General features: G+C 30.1%; 4 protein-coding genes and 1 long non-coding RNA gene across 8 annotated transcripts; 2 read left to right on the top strand and 3 right to left on the bottom strand.

The window, feature by feature from the left end:
* Window positions 1-920: 920 nt before the first annotated feature.
* On the bottom strand, window positions 921-2188 carry LOC101496420 (uncharacterized). The gene is made up of 2 exons (XM_004516162.4): window positions 1779-2188; window positions 921-1666 (listed from the first exon to the last, which is right to left on the bottom strand). The coding sequence occupies exons 1-2, from the start codon at window positions 2121-2123 to the stop codon at window positions 1196-1198; spliced, it is 816 nt and encodes a 271-aa protein (XP_004516219.1). The 5' UTR covers window positions 2124-2188; the 3' UTR covers window positions 921-1195.
* A 3685-nt stretch (window positions 2189-5873) lies between these two features.
* LOC101496093 (uncharacterized) lies at window positions 5874-8248 on the bottom strand. The gene is made up of 2 exons (XM_004516161.4): window positions 7776-8248; window positions 5874-6451 (listed from the first exon to the last, which is right to left on the bottom strand). The coding sequence occupies exons 1-2, from the start codon at window positions 8109-8111 to the stop codon at window positions 5981-5983; spliced, it is 807 nt and encodes a 268-aa protein (XP_004516218.1). The 5' UTR covers window positions 8112-8248; the 3' UTR covers window positions 5874-5980.
* Window positions 8249-10158: 1910 nt separating this feature from the next.
* On the top strand, window positions 10159-11550 carry LOC113784835 (uncharacterized). The gene is made up of 2 exons (XR_012161512.1): window positions 10159-10301; window positions 11220-11550. It is a non-coding gene; the product is annotated as an uncharacterized lncRNA (long non-coding RNA).
* A 3419-nt stretch (window positions 11551-14969) lies between these two features.
* LOC105851335 (uncharacterized) lies at window positions 14970-15635 on the bottom strand. The gene has a single exon (XM_012712080.1). The coding sequence runs from the start codon at window positions 15633-15635 to the stop codon at window positions 14970-14972; it is 666 nt and encodes a 221-aa protein (XP_012567534.1).
* A 1908-nt stretch (window positions 15636-17543) lies between these two features.
* Window positions 17544-21490, top strand: LOC101495540 (protein SET DOMAIN GROUP 41). Of its 4 annotated transcripts, none has more exons than XM_004516160.4 (5): window positions 17544-18289; window positions 18375-18417; window positions 18820-18920; window positions 20127-20225; window positions 20403-21490. In XM_004516160.4, exons 1-5 carry the CDS (start codon window positions 17582-17584, stop codon window positions 21429-21431), a joined length of 1980 nt encoding a protein of 659 aa, XP_004516217.1. In that variant the 5' UTR covers window positions 17544-17581; the 3' UTR covers window positions 21432-21490. The 4 variants fall into 4 exon arrangements, with proteins under 4 accessions (XP_004516217.1, XP_004516216.1, XP_012567531.1 ...); XM_004516159.4 differs by having other exon boundaries at window positions 18817-18920; XM_012712077.3 differs by having other exon boundaries at window positions 18375-18531.
* Window positions 21491-21861: the final 371 nt, after the last annotated feature.

The raw sequence follows: 21861 nt of genomic DNA, 5'->3' as shown, positions 1-21861 counted from the left end.
AGTTTGGAACTAGATAAAATTATTGAAATTATGTAAGTCAATGTTCATTCAATATGACTATCAATTGAGCTAGTAGCTCAATTCATAGCGAGAGTCAGCTTAATTAATACTGGGAGTCAATGAATTGTTGACTTAATCTTTAAGTCTCGAGTTCAACTTCTAGAGACAAAAACTCGTTATTTTTCAATTGTATAAAAGGGGATGAAAATATTGTGAATAATAGTGTTGGTGAGAGGAGTTGGGTTCTTACACTTCCATGTATTGCTTGCCAATATTATATTATGAGTACACATGATCCTGTTCCTTGAGCTGAGATAGTCTACTCACCATATCCTTTTAAGTCAGAAGCTTCACACCTTGGAGACTGAGGTGACCATAACGACAATGCCACAATTGATTGTCATCAACATTATTGTATTGCATATATGAAAGAGTTAGTGTTGAGGCTGTAACAACATAGAGTCTATTAGTAGCCATTTTTGAGTGCATGATCAATCCTTTCTCTTCATCAAAAGAATTTGCACTTATCTATTTGAAAGATGATTGTAAGCCACTTTTGTTGTAATTGACCAATGTTGAGTAGATTTTTTTTAGTTTACGAATGTAATAAACTTTATTGATCACTTGCACCAAACCACTCATTTTGAGCTTGACATTTCCCTTTCCTACTTCTGTCATCTTGGAGTTGTCTCCAAGTCTCACTATTTATTTGAAATCTTCATTAAGATCAAGAAAACAACTATTCACACCACACCTATGATTACTGCATCCTGAATCCAAGAACCACACATTTAAGAATATCCAATCACTTACACTATTTGGAACACAACAAAATGAGACAAAAAAGAGTTTAAAAATAAAATTTTAAATATATATTGACACATAACTTACTAACCATAATAACTAACAACATAATCACATACGAACTGACTTAACTGTCCACCATATTTTTAAATTGCAATTCGTAATAGCTATTACAGTTACAATATTGCAGATTTTGAAGTTTTCGCAACAGCATAGCAATTGTAATTTAGGCCACATCAGCCGCATTTTTATACAATGTAAAAGTTTGCAGCATAACCTCTTAGATTTGAAATTACATTACAAAACAATAAGGTTTGCAGCATAACCTCTTAGATTTGAACTTACATCACAACACAATTGTGTAGAATAATCTACTTATTCCATGCAATATTTAAAACAAAAATGGGATAATAGCCTTAACATTCTTAGGGAAATCTTCAAACTTAGAAAGATACCATCTCCTAGTTGCATAACTCCTACCTAACAAATAGAAAGTAGTGCCTATAGTGAAAGATAATGCATACAATGTTTGAGAAATGAATGAAAATCCATAAAACTCAATAATCTCAAAAAGATAGTGAGGACATATCACAAACCCAAACAAGCCACCTTTAGGAATCTTGTATTCCTTTTCACCTTTTCCTCTCAATTTAGACAAAAGGTAATGATGATAGAAGTTGCCAATGACTCCAACAACAAACAACACAATTCCTGGATACAATAGATTGATTTGTGGTTCAGGAAGATCCAATGTGAGCTGTTGAGTATAGATCATAGTTGCAGCTGACAGAAAATAACTCAGAGTGATGGGAATTGCAGAATCAAGAGCCATAGAACCACTATATTTGTGGACAAACAAAACCTAAATAGTAAAGTAGAAACATTAATTTTCAATTAGCTGAAAATCACAGAACAACAATAAAACAGTGAGAATCACTCATACTCAAATTGAGACTAATGTGTGTAAAAGTTACCTCAACAAGTCGCTTGAAGAAGTGAAATGTGACAGAAGATTGAAGAATTGTGGATCTAAAACTTTGATGAGGAAAAATCCAAAACGACGCCGCACCAGCAAGAAAAGCAGGAGTATACAACAAAAGCATACCAGTTTTGCTTGACAATTTCATATCTTTTTTACCAGTGGCATTTTTGTTATTATTACTATTGGCGTTCCAGAATTTGGAATAATTTAAGTGCTTCCCTCTAACCTCGCCGAAACCTGCGTTTGCGAGTGAAACGAAGCTTATGACCGACATTGCGGTGACGAATAGCGAAGGTGGGGGTGGGAATAAGAAATTCAACATTGTAGTTATCGTCATGTATTGAGTGTTTGATCTACGCCGAATAAAAAATATTTTGAGTGAGAGCAAGAAGAAGAATGATGATATATACGCACATTTGGGTGTAAAGAATGATGATATACGTGGAAACATACAAACCACATTATTTATTTATTTATTTAGATATACAAAATGTATGTGTGCAATGTATCCGACACCCACTATATACATGCGTAACATGCGGTTTGAGGGAAGTGTTTGATGATTTAATCAAATATGATATGATTACAATTCTATGGAATTTTGTTTCTCTATTTGAAGTTTTTATTCTATAATCGATAATAAGATAAAAATAGTAATTTAATTAATTATTTTTATAAAACATAATTTAAAATATAAAATTAAAATATAATAAAATATAAACATAAAAATAATTTATAAAATATAATTTAAAATATAAATTTAATCAAATACAAATATAAAACTAATTAATAAAATTTCATATTAAAATTAAAAATTAAAATATTAATAATTAATTTAAATTTTTTTATGATTTTATTATAAGAATAATTTTGCTTTTTTTATATAATTTAATAAATTAATATTTAAAATTATAAAAATACAATAATTAATTTAAATTTTAAAATAAATAAAATTTGTTTATAAAAGAATATTTTTACTATTTACAAATAATATATATCGTATTTTTATTTAGATTTTAACAAATAAAATAAAATTATTTGACTACTCATGATTTTTTTAAAATAAATTATTTATTTAGTAGTGTAAGTGAATAATTTTAAATGTAAACTTATTTCATTAGTTATTATTATTTTTTAATTTATAATATTTAAAATATAATAATTTATTTAAAAATAAAAATAAAATTAATATGTAATTAATCATAATAATAATTTTATTATTTGAATATAATATATATTATATCGTATCATGATTTGATGTGTATAAAATTTATAATAAAATAAAATATTGTTATCATCCGTATAACAAATAAATAATATAATAATATTTATCTTATTTTTATTATATTATATTATACCTTTATTTAACTTTATATTATATTTAACTTTATATTATATTTTATTTTTATCGTATCATTTTATATAAAATTTATATAAAAGAGACTCGTATAACATTAAAATCGAAGAAAACGATTGAACAATACAAAATTTGAAAATCTTATATACATGTTTTGATGTTGGATCTTGAGTCCAATCAATATTTCTCTTTTTTTATATATTAAAATAGAATAATTTGTCAACCACATTTAAGCATCAAATCTTTGAAAATCTTATATACATAAAGTTTTGATGTTGGATCTTGAGTCCAATTAATATTTCTCTTTTTTATATATTAACATAGAATAATTTGTCAACCACATTTAAGCATCTAATCTTCGTACCCTCCTACTTTGCCAACCACGCCCTTCCATTTAGTGTCCACCTAATCTTCACATGTCTTGAACAATGAGACTTAGAAAATACAATAGCAATTAGTAATCAACAACAATGAAGGAGTTTAATTCAAAAGTCTAAGGTTCAATTTTAAACACTAACAATTTTTTACTCTCCCTAATCAATTACTTATTATTAACTATTAATATTTATTTTTTAAAAAAATTATTCTTTTCTATATTCTTTCTCTTTACTTCTTAAGCATCAATTGAAGAATGAAATAAAAGTAAAATCTTATTTAAAAGTTATAGAAATAACAATTGATACTTAAAAAGTAAAGAGAATAGTGATATAAAAAATAAATATTAAAAACTAATTGTTGTCGTAATTTCTTAACAAAGGGTGTGTCGGAAAATTAGAGTTACTAATACGAAAATTAGGTACGTAAGGCTGACAAATTATTCTGTTTTAATATATAAAAGATCTTATTCTATTTTAATATATAAAAGATCTTATGATAACCAAAATAAAATTCCTTCCCATAGAGCTGCTCTTAATTCATTTTAACGCATCTGTTCTAACTAAAACCCAACAATTTTGAGTTTATCTTGGTAAATAATACCGAAGAATTATATGTGGTATGTTAAAAATAAATTAATCATACCAATATAATTTTTTTGCTTTTTTTTTCATAAATTTATTATTTAATTTCCTCCACCAAGATAAAACCTACAAAAACAACATTCAAGTATCAAATTCCAAATAATGAAGTAGTCTAAAACTAATCATAAATCTGAATGTTAAATGTAATATAAGAAAGTAGATGTTCTGAAAATATAGTGACAAACTCTTTAATTTTGAGTAACATTCAAATTCAGAGTAATTTTGTCTTTGTGTAAAAAAAGTAGTGACAAACTCTTTAATTTTAAATTTCTCCAATTTCAACTCCATCATCTATTCTTCACCATCAACTTCCTCCATTTACTTTTCTCTTATTTATTTTTCTCTCTTTCTGTTTCTGTTTTATCTCTTCTTCTTACATAAAAATAACTTATTTTTCTCTCACATAACATCTAAAGAATCAAATTTTACTCATTTACGCACTTATTCTCTTTCCAAAAACAGACGAGAAAGTAATATGCAATACAATATAACTTTATCATTCTTTTTAAAACAAATCATTTATTCATTCAACCTAAAGGAAGAAAAATGTTCTCTTTAATCTATTTGTCATTCATAAATATTAAGAAAAATATTTATAACGAATACATACAAAATATAGAAAATTATTTGTTATTGATACATAAAAAACACAATACACATATTTTTTATTGAGAAATATTAAAAAAAGTGTGAGATAAATATTTGTAACTGATGCATATAAAAAATACGAGACAAATATTTATTAATAAAAAATATAAAATCACGGCATAAATATTTATTTTTGATACATAAATAATTACATGATAAATATTTGTTACTAATATATCAAAAACCACATGATAATTTTTTGTCGTGAATAAACATTAAAAGATTTCTTCTTGACCATGACGTCATAAGAAGATCATCCTTATTATACTCTTAAACTTCAATGCCCTTAATTCATTACAATTATCGGTCTATAATGCACCATTTTTACTAAATATTCACCCTCTTCCGAGTAAAATCTAGAATCTTAGTATTCCTCTTAAGCATGCTATTTTCTTATGGCGTATTTTCTATTTGATTTTGTAATAAGAATATTAAACTCTAAAATGACTGTAGCACATCGAACTCATTTTAACATGTCATCTCGAGAATTAACTTTTCAATCAGTAGTGAAATTTTTAGCAATTAAGAGTCTCAACAATTAATTCAGCAATGTCATGTTCCAAATCAACAAGGGTTTCGTTCATATCTAAAATGATATAATGATAAGAAAGATGGTATGGCACATTAAACACATCCTCCTAATTGGTCAATTTGGTCATTGTTTTGAATGTCTAGATCGATCAATCCGAATTATAACAATAAACTTTTAAAACCAGAAAACGTGAGAAAAAATAAGGAGGAAGAATTTAGAGTCATATTACCTTCGCTTTCAAATAAAAAATAGTATAAATAAAGTCAATGGATTATAGGATTGAGTAATCTAAAGAATAAGAGTTATTTTTAAGGTATTTTTTAGTGAGAGAATTTTCGAAGATGAAGTTTAAAATATTTGATGATGTATATATTTTTATTGGTCTGAATTAGTCAATCGGACAAATTCTGTTCCGATTAACTAAATTGAAAAGAGATAATTTTAAAAAGAAAGAAAAAAATATGTAGAAATTTTTGAGATCATCCAAAGAATATATTCTTTAAAAAAACAAAGAACCAAAACACCAAGAAATTAACCATTAACAAAAGTTATTTTTCTCATATATTAAAAGATTTAAATGTTTGATACAAATCCCCATATACTTCATGCATAGAACATAGGGATTAATGTACAACAATTTAGAAGAAAAATGGGATTACAGCCTTAACATTTTTAGGGAAATCATCAAACTTAGAAATATACCAATTCCTAGTTGCATAACTCCTACCCAATAAGTAGAAAGTAGTGCCTATAGTGAAAGAGAATCCATACAATGTTTGAGAAATGAATGACAATCCATAAAACTCAATAATCTCAAAAAGATAGTGAGGGCATATCACAATACCAAATAAGCCACCTTTAGGAATTTTGTATTCCTTTTCCCCTTTTCCTCTCAATTTGGATAAGAGGTAATGATGGTAGAAGTTGCCAATGATGCCTATTAGAAACAACACAAGTCCTGGATACAATAGATTGATTGGTGGTTCTGGAAGATCCAATGTGAGGTGTTGACCATAGATCATGGTTATAGTTGACATTAAGTAACTTAAAGTGATGGGAATTGCAGATTCAAGAAGCATAGAAGCACTATATTTGTGAACAAAAAGAGACTGCAAAATAGAGTAAAAACAACATATTCTTAATTAAGCTGAAAATAAAAATAAAGTAACACAAGTAAAGGTAAATCACTATTTCCTATTAAAAAAAAATCTCTTTTTGATGTAATTTAAAAAATCTTCAATTTTTATTTAGATCGATGGATTTGAAAGTGTATTTTACTTGTTAAACATATATTTGAATACATAAAAAGTGAGAGAAAAAAAAATTGACTATTAAACTCTTATGATCTGTGTCCAAACAATCTCTTTTTAATGTTTTTTTTTATAAGTAAAATTTAAAAACTTATTTTTTTTTTAAAAAAAACTTACATATTTGTTTATATAGTATTTTTTTTGACTTGTTTTTTATATAGTATTTAAAATGTTAAATACTAATTATTAATCTATTTATTTTTCAATTTATAATTTATGCATAATTTCAATGTATTTAGATATAATATTAACAATAAATTTTTTTTAAAAAAAATTAAATATAATTTCAATAGTCACCAAAGAGGTAGTTAGTGTTATTTTACTCTAGTTTTTCTTAAAATAAAATTTTAAAAACTTATTTATAGTGTTATATAGAAAAACAGGACATCTAGTTCAACAAATATGGATTATAATCACATATGATTTATTTTTGTAATTTAATTAATAATATATAAATAATTAATTCAACAAAAAGATTTGTATGTGTCACATTATTTTAAATATATCAAATCACGAATTTTTTTATTAAAATAATATAAAAAATAGACTAAAAAGGTTGAATTTTGAAATAAATAGATTAATTCTATGAATTCGTAAAAATAATAAAATAAAAATTATAATTATAATTATAATTAATTTTTTTTATTAAAGTAATTTAATTAATTTTTAATAGTTTAATATTGTTAATATTATTAGTATTTTATTAAAAATAAAAATTGAATATTTGATATTTAATCACCTTATCATCTCACTATTTATCTCTTTTACCTGGCTACTAAACTAATATTATATTCCAAAATCATTTAGTTAGTTATTTCCTTATGTTATTTTATAGAAAAATTGTGTCTTTTTTTCAAACTAACTTAATTGGATTTATCAAATTATATCCTTTTCTTAAGAATTACTAATTAAAAAAAAAAAAGAATTAATTCAAATTGAACCCAACCGAACCACGTCAAACCGCAAACACATTTAACTAAAATTAATTTAGTAAAAAAAAAAAAAAAACTAGATATGATTAATGAGATCCTTAAAACAAAAACAAAAACTATATGTTCAATATTTTCAATATGAAAATGTGAAACTTTATCAAGTAGTATCTCAAAGAAAAAAAAAGTATTACCTCAAAGACCCTTTTGAAGTAATGAAGAGTCAAAGCACAACGAAGGATTGTAGTTCTAAAACCTTCATTAGGAAAGATCCAAAACGACGCCGTGGCAGCTAGAAAAGCAGGACTATACAACAACAACATACCAACCTTACTTGAAAACTTGATATGTTTTTTACTATTGTTGTTGCTATTATTAACATTCCAGAATTTAGAATAGTTCAAGTGTTTTCCTCTAACTTCCGACAAACCATAATTTGCAAGTGCAACAAAGCTTATAACCGACATGGCTATGACAAATATAGAAGGTGGTGGTGGAAACATGAGATTCAGAAACAAAGACATGGCCATGGTTTTTGTTTTGGCTACTACTTCCCCTGTTTTCTCTGATTTAGATAATAGATATGAAGAAAAAAGTATGCAAATGAGATACGATTGAGAATAATATCATCCAAACATGAGATTCAAGATAATGATAGATAATTTTAGTGGGGACAAACTGGCACAATGATACACCATATATACTATATTAATTAATATATCAACTTTCCCTTCTAGCCAAATCATACATGATATGTTATTTTCTTTTTTATACACACACTCAAAAAAGAATAAATTTTAATATGGATTTTATCCACCATAAACCAAGTATTTAAAAGTCATTTGCAAGGTTAATCATAATTAAGAATACTCTTCAAAAATAAAAATTAATATTTCTTTTAAATTTTATGAAAGAGTTTGTAATCGACCTTATTGATATTGGTTAAACGAGTTGAATATAAAAGTACATTTTTTTATTTTAATCAAATTATGATCGATTGAGTCATTATACCAGTTGTACAGACGAGGTGGATATTACCATCGATCATCGTTAGAATTTTAAATAATCTTTTAGCATTAGTTTACAACGAATCACTTATAATAATTGACTATCTGAGTAAAAAATAAAAAATAAAGTGGATTGACAGTACCTAAACTAATGATTTCGATAAAGCAATCGTTGGATAAACTAAATTATGATGTGTGTCACTTTTGTTTCATACTCAGTATGTATTAACAATAACACTCTTGAACCCATGAATCTTGGTCGGCAACCCTCCCTCCCCATATCTCTATATTATTTGTTCCCAATGCCTTTATACTCTCATAAAAAGTAAATCTCGTGGACATATACATGGCTCTACAAAATGTTCAAGATAAAAAAGATGGAATCCTTATGGAGTTCTCTTATCTAATATTGTTAAACAAATAGGGGTAGTTGTTTCTATAAATAAAAAATGTCAAAACCTTCAAAATTGATATCTTAAAAGAGAAATTTGGTGTTCTATATGGAGATCTATGATTTGTTGAACTTGGTTTATCTACTACCTTTGAAATTAGAAAAATCAAAGAAGAACAAACTAAGTTCGAGAAATCCATTGTAACGGCTAAAAAAGACTTATTCCTTCGGTCGTGGAAAAGGAAGTATAGGCAAAACACATATCGTATTTGATCCTCCTTGCAATGAACAAAGTCATTCTTCAACGCATTAAACTCACACTTTGTATCATGGGAAACCTATTATACCTCTTCTGGATGAAGGAACTGAAAGTAGCAACCAATTTGTTAGTAAATTAGTATAAATCTTTGTGCGATTTACTTTTTTTCACTGTTTATTCATTCTGAGTTTTTAATTACCTATTTTTTCAAAGAACTTTTTAAAATTGTAAAATACAATTCAAACTCCCGCATTTTTTTGTGTTTTTCGACCTTTATTCATGTTTACACTCGTAATCATTTTCATATTGATATTGTAAACCTCTTTTAATTATAAAATCTTGATTTTCATGATAATGATGCATTTTAATTGATATTTTTTTTGTTTGATGTTAAAAGGGGGATCACACGTTATGATTTGATTAGTAAACATTCATCCATGCTCGATAATATTTTTTTTCTTTATTTTTTTAAATTAAATTTGTATATAATAATGAATGAATCTGGTGCAATTAAATATATTAAGAAATATTTGGGCCTTAAACTTAAGAGAATTTCTTTCAACTCATATTATACTAAATAAAATCACTCTTATGTTTCTTTTAAACTATGTGAAATTGTCAACTACGAAAATAATCAAATATTATAGGAGAGTAATTAATAAAGGATAACTACATTTGGTGTGTATAATTGTTATATTATTGAAATTGTAATATTGTTTAGGGTTTAAAATAAAAAGAATAAGGAAAACAAAAGGATATGTATGGAGTGGGACTTTTTCAATCTTCATGAAAATAAATTATGGATTACCAAGAAAGTTGGAGTTAATTAAACCAACCAATAACACATGGTTAACATTATCTTCAATTTATAAATAGGTAATAAGTCATTTACTTCTTGTTTTAAAGAAGAAAAAATCCTTCCCAATTCTCTCCCATCACAAACAAAGACATTCATATCCCTTTAAATCAATCTCTTGAACCCATCATGGCTGAGGAGAAACACCATAAGCATCTTGAGCACCTTGGCGAGCTTGGATCCGCGGCTGCCGGTGCTTATGCCATGGTAATTTCATTTATTTCATCATTTATTCTAATTTAAAATATTAAAATATTAAAATATTTTCACAAATATGTATACGATGAGATATAATTGGATGTATATATGTCTAAATAAACTTTTGATCACTTTAAATATATAATTTTTACTTATATTTATTGTCTAAGAGAATAGTTTCGAAATTTTTACTTAGCGATAATTATGTATTATTTTATCACACATGCATTTCGATATTTTTTCTATGTATAATTATTTTGACAAGTTTATATAAATATTTATAGTGCATGTTTTTCGTCCACTAATCAAAATTCCTAGATCATTCCATGTGCATGATGTTAGCATACCCTTCTAAATTCTAATTGAATGTAAATTAACGATTAGGGGTATTCAAAAAAAAAATAAAAAAATTGAATCGAATTGTTTTTAAACTGAACTGATTTATAAAAATTAAAAATCGAACTATTTTCGAACTAATTTTTTAAAATTAGAACTGAATCGAATCGGTTTTCAGTTTAAAAAACCAAAACAAACTAGTTTTTAGTTCAAAATACTAAACCAAACCGGTTTTTATTTCAAAAAACTTGAACCAAATTTATTTTTTAGAAGTAATTAAAGGTAATTATGTAAAGTTTGGCCTATATAAATAAAAAAATTAAGCTAAACCGATTTGATTCTTCAAAATAATAAATCAATTCATCAGTTTATAAAACGGTTCGATTCGATAATATAAAGACAAAAGTAGAAGTGTCCCCCGTATAGTAACAATGACTATTAGTATCAATTTAATTAACAAAACTTCGCTCTTCCATTTTTTTTTCCTTAAACAAACTAAACGATACTTTTCATTCTTTTTTTGTGATGTATTTTTATACAAAAGTGAAATTGATTACCTTTTGTTGTTGGAAATGATTTATAATTAACTAGCATGAGAAGCACAAGGCGGAGAAAGACCCACAAAATGCACACAAGCATAATATAGAAAAAGGGATTGCAGCGGCAGCTGCTGTGGGATCCGGTGGTTTTGCCTTTCATGAACATCATGTGAAAAAGAAGTAGCCAAGATGAAGATGAAGATACTCATGGAAACAACCTCCACTATCTCTTATTGATTATTTTATGCTGTATAGTAATAGTATATATAGGTTTTTGACAATTTATCATGTCTACAAAATTTAGAAACTTAGGTAAAATTTATAAAATATTTTTAGTGTAAATATGATTTTAGTTACTATAATTATATATATAGTTTATTTTATTTTAGTTTTTATAATTTTTTTTGTTTGTTTCTGCAAACACTTAAAAGAGACAAATACATTTTTGTAATAGTTGTTTTTGTTGGAACAAATTGTATATTTGAGAGAAATTGAAATTGAGAAGAAAAGAGAAAAAAAATAGAAAAAACAGAAAAACGAAGATTCTGTTTGTATCAGATTGATCTTTACAATCTGCAGATTGATCCAATTTTGTATTACATTGATCTTGCTTTTTATAGAGGCAGTTTTCTAGTGAATAGACTTCAACAAACTTAACCACCTTCTAACTATATTATAACTACCTTTTAACCATACTCTAACTACCTAATTACTAACCAATTTGAATTACATCCAACATGCTCCCTAATTCAAAGTGATTCAATTTGATGTTAATCCAAGTTTAATCTTCATCCCTTGGAACTTCACCCTCTTCAAGTTTTTTGTTAAAATATCAGCCTTTTGATCATTTGTGTTGCAGTGTTCTAGTTTTATCCTACCCTTCATTACTTGATCCCTTAAGAAATGAAATATTGTTTCTATGTGCTTGCTCCTTCCATGGACACTTGGATGTCTTGCTAGGTCTATGGCTGATTTGTTGTCTATCTTCATCTTCACTGCATTATTACTTCTCAGTCCCAATTCTACCATCCACACAGCTTGACATGTTCCCATGGATGCAGCCACATATTCAGCTTCACAAGTGGATAATGCTACCATCCTTTGCTTCTTTGAACACCATGAGATTGGTGAGTTATTGATTGTAAACACATAGCTTGTGGTACTCTTTCTATCATCCATATCTCCACACCAATCAGCATCAGTGAAACCAATAAATTCAGCTTCCTCTTCATTCAGTTTTATGGAATATAACAGCCCAAGTTCAATGGTCTCCTTTATGTATCTCAAGATCTTTTTTGCTGCCATGTAGTGTGATGTCCTAGACTTCTCCATGTACCTACTAATCAGCCCAACACTATATGAGATATCTGACATAGTGTTGCACAAGTACCTCAACGATCCTACAATTTGTTTGAAGGTTGTAGGATCAATCAACTCATCATTGCCCTCTTTGGACAGCACCAGCCCTGATTCTGATGGGGTGCTGCTTCCATTGCAATTTTGCATTTTGAACCTTTTTAATACATCACTTGCATACTTTCTTTGATGCATAAAAATTCCATTTTTTCTGGTTTCAAACTCGATACCAAGGAAATATGCAAGCATGCCTAAATCAGTCATCTCAAATTCCTTCTCCATTCTGAATTTGAACTCACTGATTTTCACTTCATCACTGCCAGTTAGCAGTAAATCATCAACATAGAGGTATATCAGCAGTGCAGGTGTTGTTGCTCCCTTCTTGACATAAACTCCATGCTCATTCACACACTTTTCAAACTGCTGCTCTATGAGAAATCTGTCAATTCTCTTGTTCCAAACTCTAGGTGCTTGCTTCAGGCCATATAAGGCTTTCTTCAATTTGTAAACATGATCTTCTTTGCCTGTTTTCATATATCCAGGGGGCTGCGTCACATATACTTCTTCATCTAATGAACCATTGAGGAAGGCTGACTTAACATCCAATTGATGCATAGACCAACCTTTGTAGCTAGCAATTGAAACTACCATTCTTACTGTCTCAATTCTAGCTACTGGAGCAAATACCTCATCATAGTTCATCCCATGTTTTTGCAAAAATCCCTTTGCTACAAGTCTGACCTTGTATCTAGCAATCTGCCCATCAGGTTTCAATTTCAATTTATAGACCCATTTCACATCAATTGGCCTCTTGTTCATTGGCAGATTCATCAGCTCCCATGTCTCGTTCTTCTCTATGGCTTTGAGCTCCTCATCCATTGCTGCTCTCCATCTAGGATCACTCAAGGCTTCTTGATCACATACTGGTTCTGATTCAGCCAACAAAGCAAAATGTGTTAATTCTCCATCTGCATTGATGACTGAGTCAGATGTCACTTCATATGGTTGCAATTTGACTGAAGACTGCCTAGCTCTTTCAGATCTTCTCATAGGCTCAAAAACTTGTTGACTTGTTGTTCCAACAGGTTGGCCTTCATCAAGCCCCATTGTTTCTGTACTGCTGTTTTGACTGATGGAACTAACTGATATGTCTGGGCTGGTTGGGCTGCTTGAGCTGGCTTCAATTATTTTCTAGTCCCATCCTTTTGATTCATCCATTAGTATGTCCCTGCTTATTACCAACTTGTTCTTATCTGGATCATACAACCTGTAAGCTCCAATGGCATCATATCCCATCAGCACCATCTGTTCTGCTCTATCATCAAGTTTTTTTTTTTCTGTTTTGAACTGACACATGCCTGAAGCATAGAGAACCAAACACCCTTAGATGATTCACAATTGGCTTTCTTCCAGTCCAAGCTTCTTCAGGTGTCCTTGTGCCCAATCTCTTGGTTGGACACCTATTCAAAATATACATTGCAGTTGACACTGCTTCCCCCCAGACCATCAGCACCATCTGTTCTGCTCTATCATAAAGTTTTTTCCTGTTTTGAACTGGCACATGCCTGAAGCATAGAGAACCAAACACCCTTAGATGATTCACAATTGGCTTTCTTCCAGTCCAAGCTTCTTCAGGTGTCCTTGTGCCCAATCTCTTGGTTGGACACCTATTCAAAATATACATTGCAGTTGACACTGCTTCCCCCCAGAATTTATGAGGCACTTTCTTCCCTTTTAACATACTCCTAGCCATGTTCACTATAGTTCTGTTTCCCCTTTCAGCCGTGCCATTATGTTGTGTAGTGTATGGTGCAGTTACTTCATGCAATATCCCTTCTTTTTCACAAAAATTATGGAATTCATGAGAGTTGTATTCTCCTCCTCCATCTGTTATGATGATTTTCATATTAAAGCCACTTTGTTTTTCAGCCATTATCTTGAATTTTTTAATTATTTCAAGTACTTCATTCTTTCTCTTGATTAGATATACCCAAATTTTCCTTGTAAAATCATCAATGAATGATACAAAGTAACGATTACCTCCTATTGATACTTCTTCAAAAGGACCACACAGATCAGAGTAGATTATCTCCATCATTCTTGAAGATCGAGTTGGTACTTCAACTTTGAATGACTTTCTGTGTTGCTTGGCCTGACAACACTCTTCAGACAGCTCCTTTGGGATTTTAATTTTTGGAATTCTTTGCACCATTTTCTTGTTATGCAACATTTGAAGGCTTCTGAAATTTAAATGTCCAAACCTCTTATGCCACAACCAATCTTCATTCATAACTTCAACAGCTAAACATTTGCTCTTATTGATTTGGATATCAATCTTGAAGGTTCTATTTTTAGATAGTGGTGCCTTCAAGATCAATCTTCTTGAATCATCAAACAATCTCATTTCACCCTGCTCCATCTTCATATAATACCCCTTTTCAAGCAGCTATCCAAGCCTTAACAGATTAGTCTTCATGTTTGGCACATACAACACATCGCATATGAATGATTGTTTGTCATCTCTTCTTTGAATCAATACCTTTCCTACTCCTTCTGCCATTACAGAACTGTTATCTGCAAATCTGATATCCCTTTTCACCTTATCATCAATGCTTACAAACCATTCTTTATGACCAATCATATGATTTGAACAACCTGTGTCAAGGTACCACTGCTCCGGACAGTCATCATTTGTTTTTGTTGTATCCATCAACAATACCTCATCTGAGTCTGAATCCTCAGCTGCCATTTGTTCTTTGTCATCTTCTCTTTGAACCTTCTTGGATCTACATTCATTTGCAAAATATCCCCATTTTTGACAATTATAGCATTGGATTTCTTTCTTGTTGAATTTTTTCTTACCACTTTGATTGGTTTTCTTGCTAACTTGGGCCTGCAAGGCCTGTACTTGAGGTGTTGAGGTTGCTGCACACCTTTCTCTTACTCTCAGTTCATGAGCTTCAAGAGAGCCTTGTAACTCCTCTATCTTCATCTTATCAAGATCCTTTGATTCTTCAATTGCCACCACTATGTGATCGTACCTTTGTGTTAATATTCTAAGGATTTTTTCAATAATCACCACTTCAGTTAATGATTCACCATTTGTCCTCATCTGATTAATAACAACCTACACACGATTGAAGTAATCTGCCACAACTTCATCTTCTTCCATCTGCAATAATTCGTATTGCCTTCTTAACATTTGGAGCTTCACTTTCTTGGTTTTTTCATCACCCGTGTAATACTTCACCAAGATATCCCATGCCTCTTTTGATGTAGATACCTTTGAGATCCTTTCAAAATTGTTTGAATCCACACTTTGCTGGATGTAAAACAATGCCTTGCAATCTCTTTTCTTGCAATCTTTGAAAGTTGTTTGTTGTCTTTCTGTTGGATTCGCACCAAGTTGTTCATAGCCATCTTGAACAATTTCAAACACTTCTTGAGCTCCCAACAACGATCTCATTGATGCAGACCACCTCTCTCAGTTCTTCCCATCCAGAATTGGCAAGTTCGATGGAAAACCTCCTCCATTCATGTCTTCTTTCATTCACAATTGTGTTTCCCAATTTTGATTTCCCCTCACACTTGCACTCGTGTTTCCCAAGGTTTAGAACCCAAGCTCCTGATGCCAATTGTTGGAACATATTGTATATTTGAGAGGAATTGAAATTGAGAAGAAAAGAGAAGAAAATAGAGAAAACAGAAAACGAAGATTGATCTTCTGCTTGTATCAGATTGATCTTTACAATTTGCAGATTGATCCAGTTCTGTATTACATTGATCTTGCCTTTTATAGAGGCAGTTTTCTAGTGAATAGACTTCAACAAACTTAACCGCCTTCTAACTATATTCTAACTACCTTTTAACCATACTCTAACTACCTAATTACTAACCAATTTGAATTACATCCAACAGTTTTGTCAAATGAAATCAAGTTCTTTAACAAATATAAGATTGTGTTGTTGTTAAAGAAATTGTTAAATATTAAATTAATAATAACTAAATGATATTTCCAAGTTTTCATTTAAAGATGGAATAATAAAAAATATTTTTTACGAAGAAAAGATTAACCGGAGTTATCAAGTTGATAATAAACTAACACCAATCAAAGTGACAACCATTGTCTTTTTTTGTAAAAATGATAAATTTTTTAAACAACAATTTAATTTTCTTTTGTTTTTATTTTTTTATTTTATGTAATAATTTTTTTATTTATCAAACTTTCAATCTAAAGTTTCCATTAGAATAAGAGAATTAAAAAAAAACATAAAAACAATTTTGCAATTAATGTAGTCACTTAAACTCACAAACCCTTTTTATAAGTATTTGAAAATTTTCTTTCTAATGATTTATGTTGAAGTTCGCTTGTTACTTTTTTTTAATAATTATTTTAGGAGTTTTTAATTATTTATTATAATCTTCGGAACAAAATTTGAAAATTATTTTGAATAAAAAATAATTTTTATATTAAAATAATTATATTTAAGATATGTTATATACCAAATATAAATATTATTTTAACGAAAATTTAAATTTTAAGATGATAAAATCTATCTCTTTCACAAAATTCAATCTCGTTAATTTAAAAAAAAAAAGTAATTTTATTATAATGAATAAAGACAAAACAAGTTGTATTTTTTTAATTACTAATAAATATAAATAATATATAAATTAACGTAATTTATTTTGAATGGAAAAATATATTTAGCCGTAATTGTGGTTTATGTTTGACACCATTATGCGGGTCTTTTTTTTTAGTACCCTCTTTTTGAAAAAAAAACACCAAAATACCCCCATTTGAAAAAAATATACCAAAATGCCCCTTTTTTTAAAAATCAAGTAGGAAGTCGCCATTTGGAACTCGGGCTTCCTTAAGGAAGTCGCCATTCCAAATGGCGACTTGTAAGTAAAGAAAAAAAAAAATAGGACATTTTAGTATATTTTTTTCAAATGGGGGTATTTTGGTGTTTTTTTTTCAAAAAGAGGGTATTGTAAAAAAAAAACCCCATTATGCGGACCAAGAAAGGAGTGGAAGGGGAAGTTGGTTCCATAGAAATGGAGATGGAAATGAGAAGCATATCAGATAGAGACATTGGTACAGACATAACACCACCTCTCACTCCTTTCTCTTTCTCTCTCCACAACACCCATCTCCACACTCACTGCTCCTCATGTTTCTCTCTCATCACTCCCATTATTCCCACAACAAATCATTCCCATTCTACATTCTACTGCTCCCCTCACTGCTCCACCTCCCATTCCCCTATCCACCTCTCCTCCGCCGAACGCCATCTTCCTTCATCCATCAACTCCTCCCTCCTCCGCACCGCCCTCCGCCTCCTCCTCCTCCACCACACCACCTCCCTCTTTCCTCGAATCAACCACTTACTTACCAACCGTCTTTTGCTGACCTGTCAAAACGATGACGTCAATGAAACTATCCGCCTCGGCGCACATGCCATGGCCACCGCAATAGCAAACCACAGAGGCGGCGGCAGCGGTGGCTTCTCCGAACCATACGACAACGCCGTTTTGGAGAAATCGACTGATGCTCTATGTGCGGTGCTAACGAACGCTGTGGAGGTGCACGATAACGAAGGATGCGCTGTTGGAATTGCGGTTTTTGAACCTGCTTTCTCTTGGATTAATCATAGTTGTTCTCCTAATGCTTGTTACCGTTTCTCTTTCTCTTCTTCTTCTTTGCTTTCTCAGGAATCAAAATTTCTTATAGCTCCGTTCACTCGCAATTCTCAACAACCACAAGTAATTTTTTTATTTTATTTTTTGTTAGTTTTATGTCATATCTATTAATGTTATTTGATAAGATGAAGGGAATTGTGTTTTGCAGATAGATTGTGGGGTTTCTGGTAGCAGTAGTGAATTTGCACAAGGTGTTCTTTTACTTAGATTTATATTTGTTAATGGAAAATTCCAATATGAACCACAGTTTGTTGTATTTCAAGAATGTTTACAACTCCGGCCAATTACGTCATCTCTGATAATGGGTATCTTCATTTTCATGACCGACGTAGTGACTGAAATGATACCGGTTCAATAAAAATAAGAGAAAATAAATATTTATCTCTATTGTTAGTCGCCAAATTATCATTTTCTCCTATTTGGTTACCAACTATTTGTTATATTTCTATAATTCAGATGTAAAATAAGAGAGAATTTGATAGTTTAGGGACCAAATTGAAGGTTTACTTGCCTATTTTCTATATGGTGATATGCTTAGTTTTCAGGATTTGTAAAAATTAATTAATTGGGGTATTTTGTGCATGAAAAAGAAGGGTGGAGAATCTGTGGTCCAAGATTGATTGTGAGGAGTATCAAGAGAATAAAAAAAGGGGAAGAGGTCACTGTAGCATATACTGATCTGTTGCAGCCAAAGGTATGCCTCAAATTTATGTCATTAGTATTAGTTTTCATGCCTTACAGATAGCTTATGTGTTGTTCAGTTCAATGTTTTTATGAACATACCTATTATTAATTTCATGATTTATACATACTTACCAATCAATTTGGTGAGTAGTAACAACATATGATTTTTTTATGATATATGCGGTTATTGCAGTATAAATAAATGTGCATCCCATGTTTTGATTTAATTTGATGTGTTTATACTTGGAGTCTTGGACACTCCTGTTTCTTACAATGGGAAGCTACAAACCTAGAATGGAACACTTAATTTTGGTGCATCACAGTGTAAATGACCATGTTGTCTCTTCTTTGTGTAGTCCATAGGTTGTATCAATGAGCCAATGACAATGATAAATGAAGATGTGGTTTTGCTTCTTTGTCATTCATAATCTTTTTATGATTGCCTATATTTCAAGCTTGGTTTGAATCGTGTTTTATCGTAAGAATTAATTATGCTACTATCTTACAGTGATGGATAAGTTACAATTCCTTTGTTATCGGTTTGCTGGCTTGATTCAATTTTGGACATGAATAAATTGTTATAATGTATTTGTGTGCAGTACTGATAAACAATGTATATCTTATTTCAATGGATATTACCTTTTTTATTTTTTTTATTATTTGATCTTTTATCTTTCTTCGTTGTATAATATCACTTTGAAAGAATATATCTCAAAAAGCATAATTGCCTTTGAATATAAAATCTATCCATCCACTCAATTGTGTCATTTGAATTTTCTCCGTTATATACGTTTTTCTCATTTTATTCATGACAATGGTACTGATGGCGGATGGCAGAAATCCCAATATTCGCCATTTTTAGCCACCAAAAAATGTCATGGGGCCACCATCCTTCACAAACTGGCCAAGGCGGTTGTCAAAAAAGCATACACCGCAATCACTCATGGCGCAAGTTGACCGATATTTGACCATACTGATTCATGACATGCTTTGAATGCCAATACATGAATTTAGGGAATTATCAATTAAAAGAGATGTTACCTGCTACATTTTTAATATAAATGCATCCTCATAAATTAGATGTACTCTTTTCTCAAAAATAATCTGTTTCTTCTGAATTTTCCGCCCCTTTTTCTCTGCTCTTCTTTGATTTCCTTCACTTCTTTATTAATATATTATGAATCTTCTAGTCTCAATTTGTATTTGGATTTTCTAGGCATTGAGACAATCGGAACTATGGTCAAAGTATCGATTTCTTTGTTGCTGCAAACGATGTACTTCTCTGCCTTTCACATACGTTGATCATGCATTGCAAGTAAGACTTTGAAATTGATATTCTAGTATAGTAATACCCGATTTTCCCTTAATATTTCATGGAAGTATCCAAACTAAGGGATTTGTTTGCCTCATATATGCTTTTTTATAATACAAGTTTTCGGATAAATATTCATAGCTCACTGGGAAGTGAAACAAATACTGTATTATTATTCAGGAAATATCTGTTTTATATGGAGATTCATCTGGTTTACGTACCAATTACAAGTTCTTCAGAGACATGGCTGATAGAAGATTGACTGATTCCATTGAAGATGCTATATCAGAGTACCTTTCAGTTGGTGATTCCTTGTCTTGTTGTGAGAAGCTGGAGAAGATTCTTACCGAAGGTCTAGATGAGCAGCTCGAAGAAAATGAAGAAAAATCACATTATAAATTCATACTGCATCCCCTTCATCACCTCTCTCTAAATTCCTATACAACACTAGCTTCGGCATATAAAGTCCGTGCTTGTGATTTATCATCCGGAGATTTTGAAATAGATTCGAATCAGTCAGAATCAAAAGCTTTTGATTTGAGCAGAACAAGTACTGCATATTTTTTGTTACTTGCAAGTGGAGTTCATCATCTCTTCAATTCTGAATCATCACTTATTGCATCAGTTGCTAATTTTTGGGTAGGAGCTGGTGAATCTTTGTTAACTCTTACAAAAAGTTCAGGATGGAGTAGTAAGTTTGTTAATTTTGATTTGGTTCTTTCAAACATTGCTTCTGACACAAAATTTGAATGCTCTAAGTGCTCATTAATGGATAGATTTAGAGACTCTATATTAAATGGTAAAATCAAAAGTGAAGATTTTGAGAATGTATCAAATGAGTTTATTCATTGTGTCTCAGATATTACTCATAAAGTTTGGAATTTCCTTGTCTATGGTTGTCATTTTTTGAAATCATGTAAGGACCCTATCAGTTTCAGCTGGCTTATGTCTATAAAAAATTCAGTGGATGTTGGGGCTAATGATATCAAAACTGACATGTGTTACACGCATGAACCTGAGAATAGCATTGGTGTTAGTGATGAGCTTGCTTACACTGATCATACAGTAGCACACATTCTTCAGCTTGGAAGACACTGCTTAACATATGGAGGATTATTGGCTTTTGTATGTTATGGTCCTAATTCTCATTTGGTTTCTCATGTTCAAAATATTCTAGCTCGTGAAAACAATTTTTTATTTTCATTATGAATTTTGAGATATGTATGATAGCTTGTGAAAATTTTTAGTATGAAAATGAGTTAAGGTTCTTTGATCCTTTTATTTATATTTTTGCAGAAAAAAAAAAGATTAAGGGATCTGATAGGGTCTTTGATGAACATGAATTAAGATTCGAAATTTCAAGATAAATGAATTGAAGTTTTTCATTTTGTTTTATTTAAGTTGTAATAAAATGTGTTGGAGTGATAAAGCGTAACATTAGGCTCTAAATATTCATTTTAATTTTGTTATTTTTCAATAAAATAAACAACGGCTGTAGGGTGTACAAATGAAGACTAAAAGGGTTGCATTAGCATTTGAATAGTGTGGGTTGAAGCATACGTGAGAGTAAGGAGCCCAATAGAAGACTTTAAAGGCGTAAGAGCTTTTGACAAAATAAAGGCGGTGTAGGAGCTCTTAT

This window comes from Cicer arietinum, chromosome 8 (genome assembly GCF_000331145.2).
Source record: "Cicer arietinum cultivar CDC Frontier isolate Library 1 chromosome 8, Cicar.CDCFrontier_v2.0, whole genome shotgun sequence".
Lineage (NCBI taxonomy): Eukaryota > Viridiplantae > Streptophyta > Magnoliopsida > Fabales > Fabaceae > Cicer > Cicer arietinum.
This window is presented reverse-complemented; position numbering and strand designations above follow the sequence as displayed.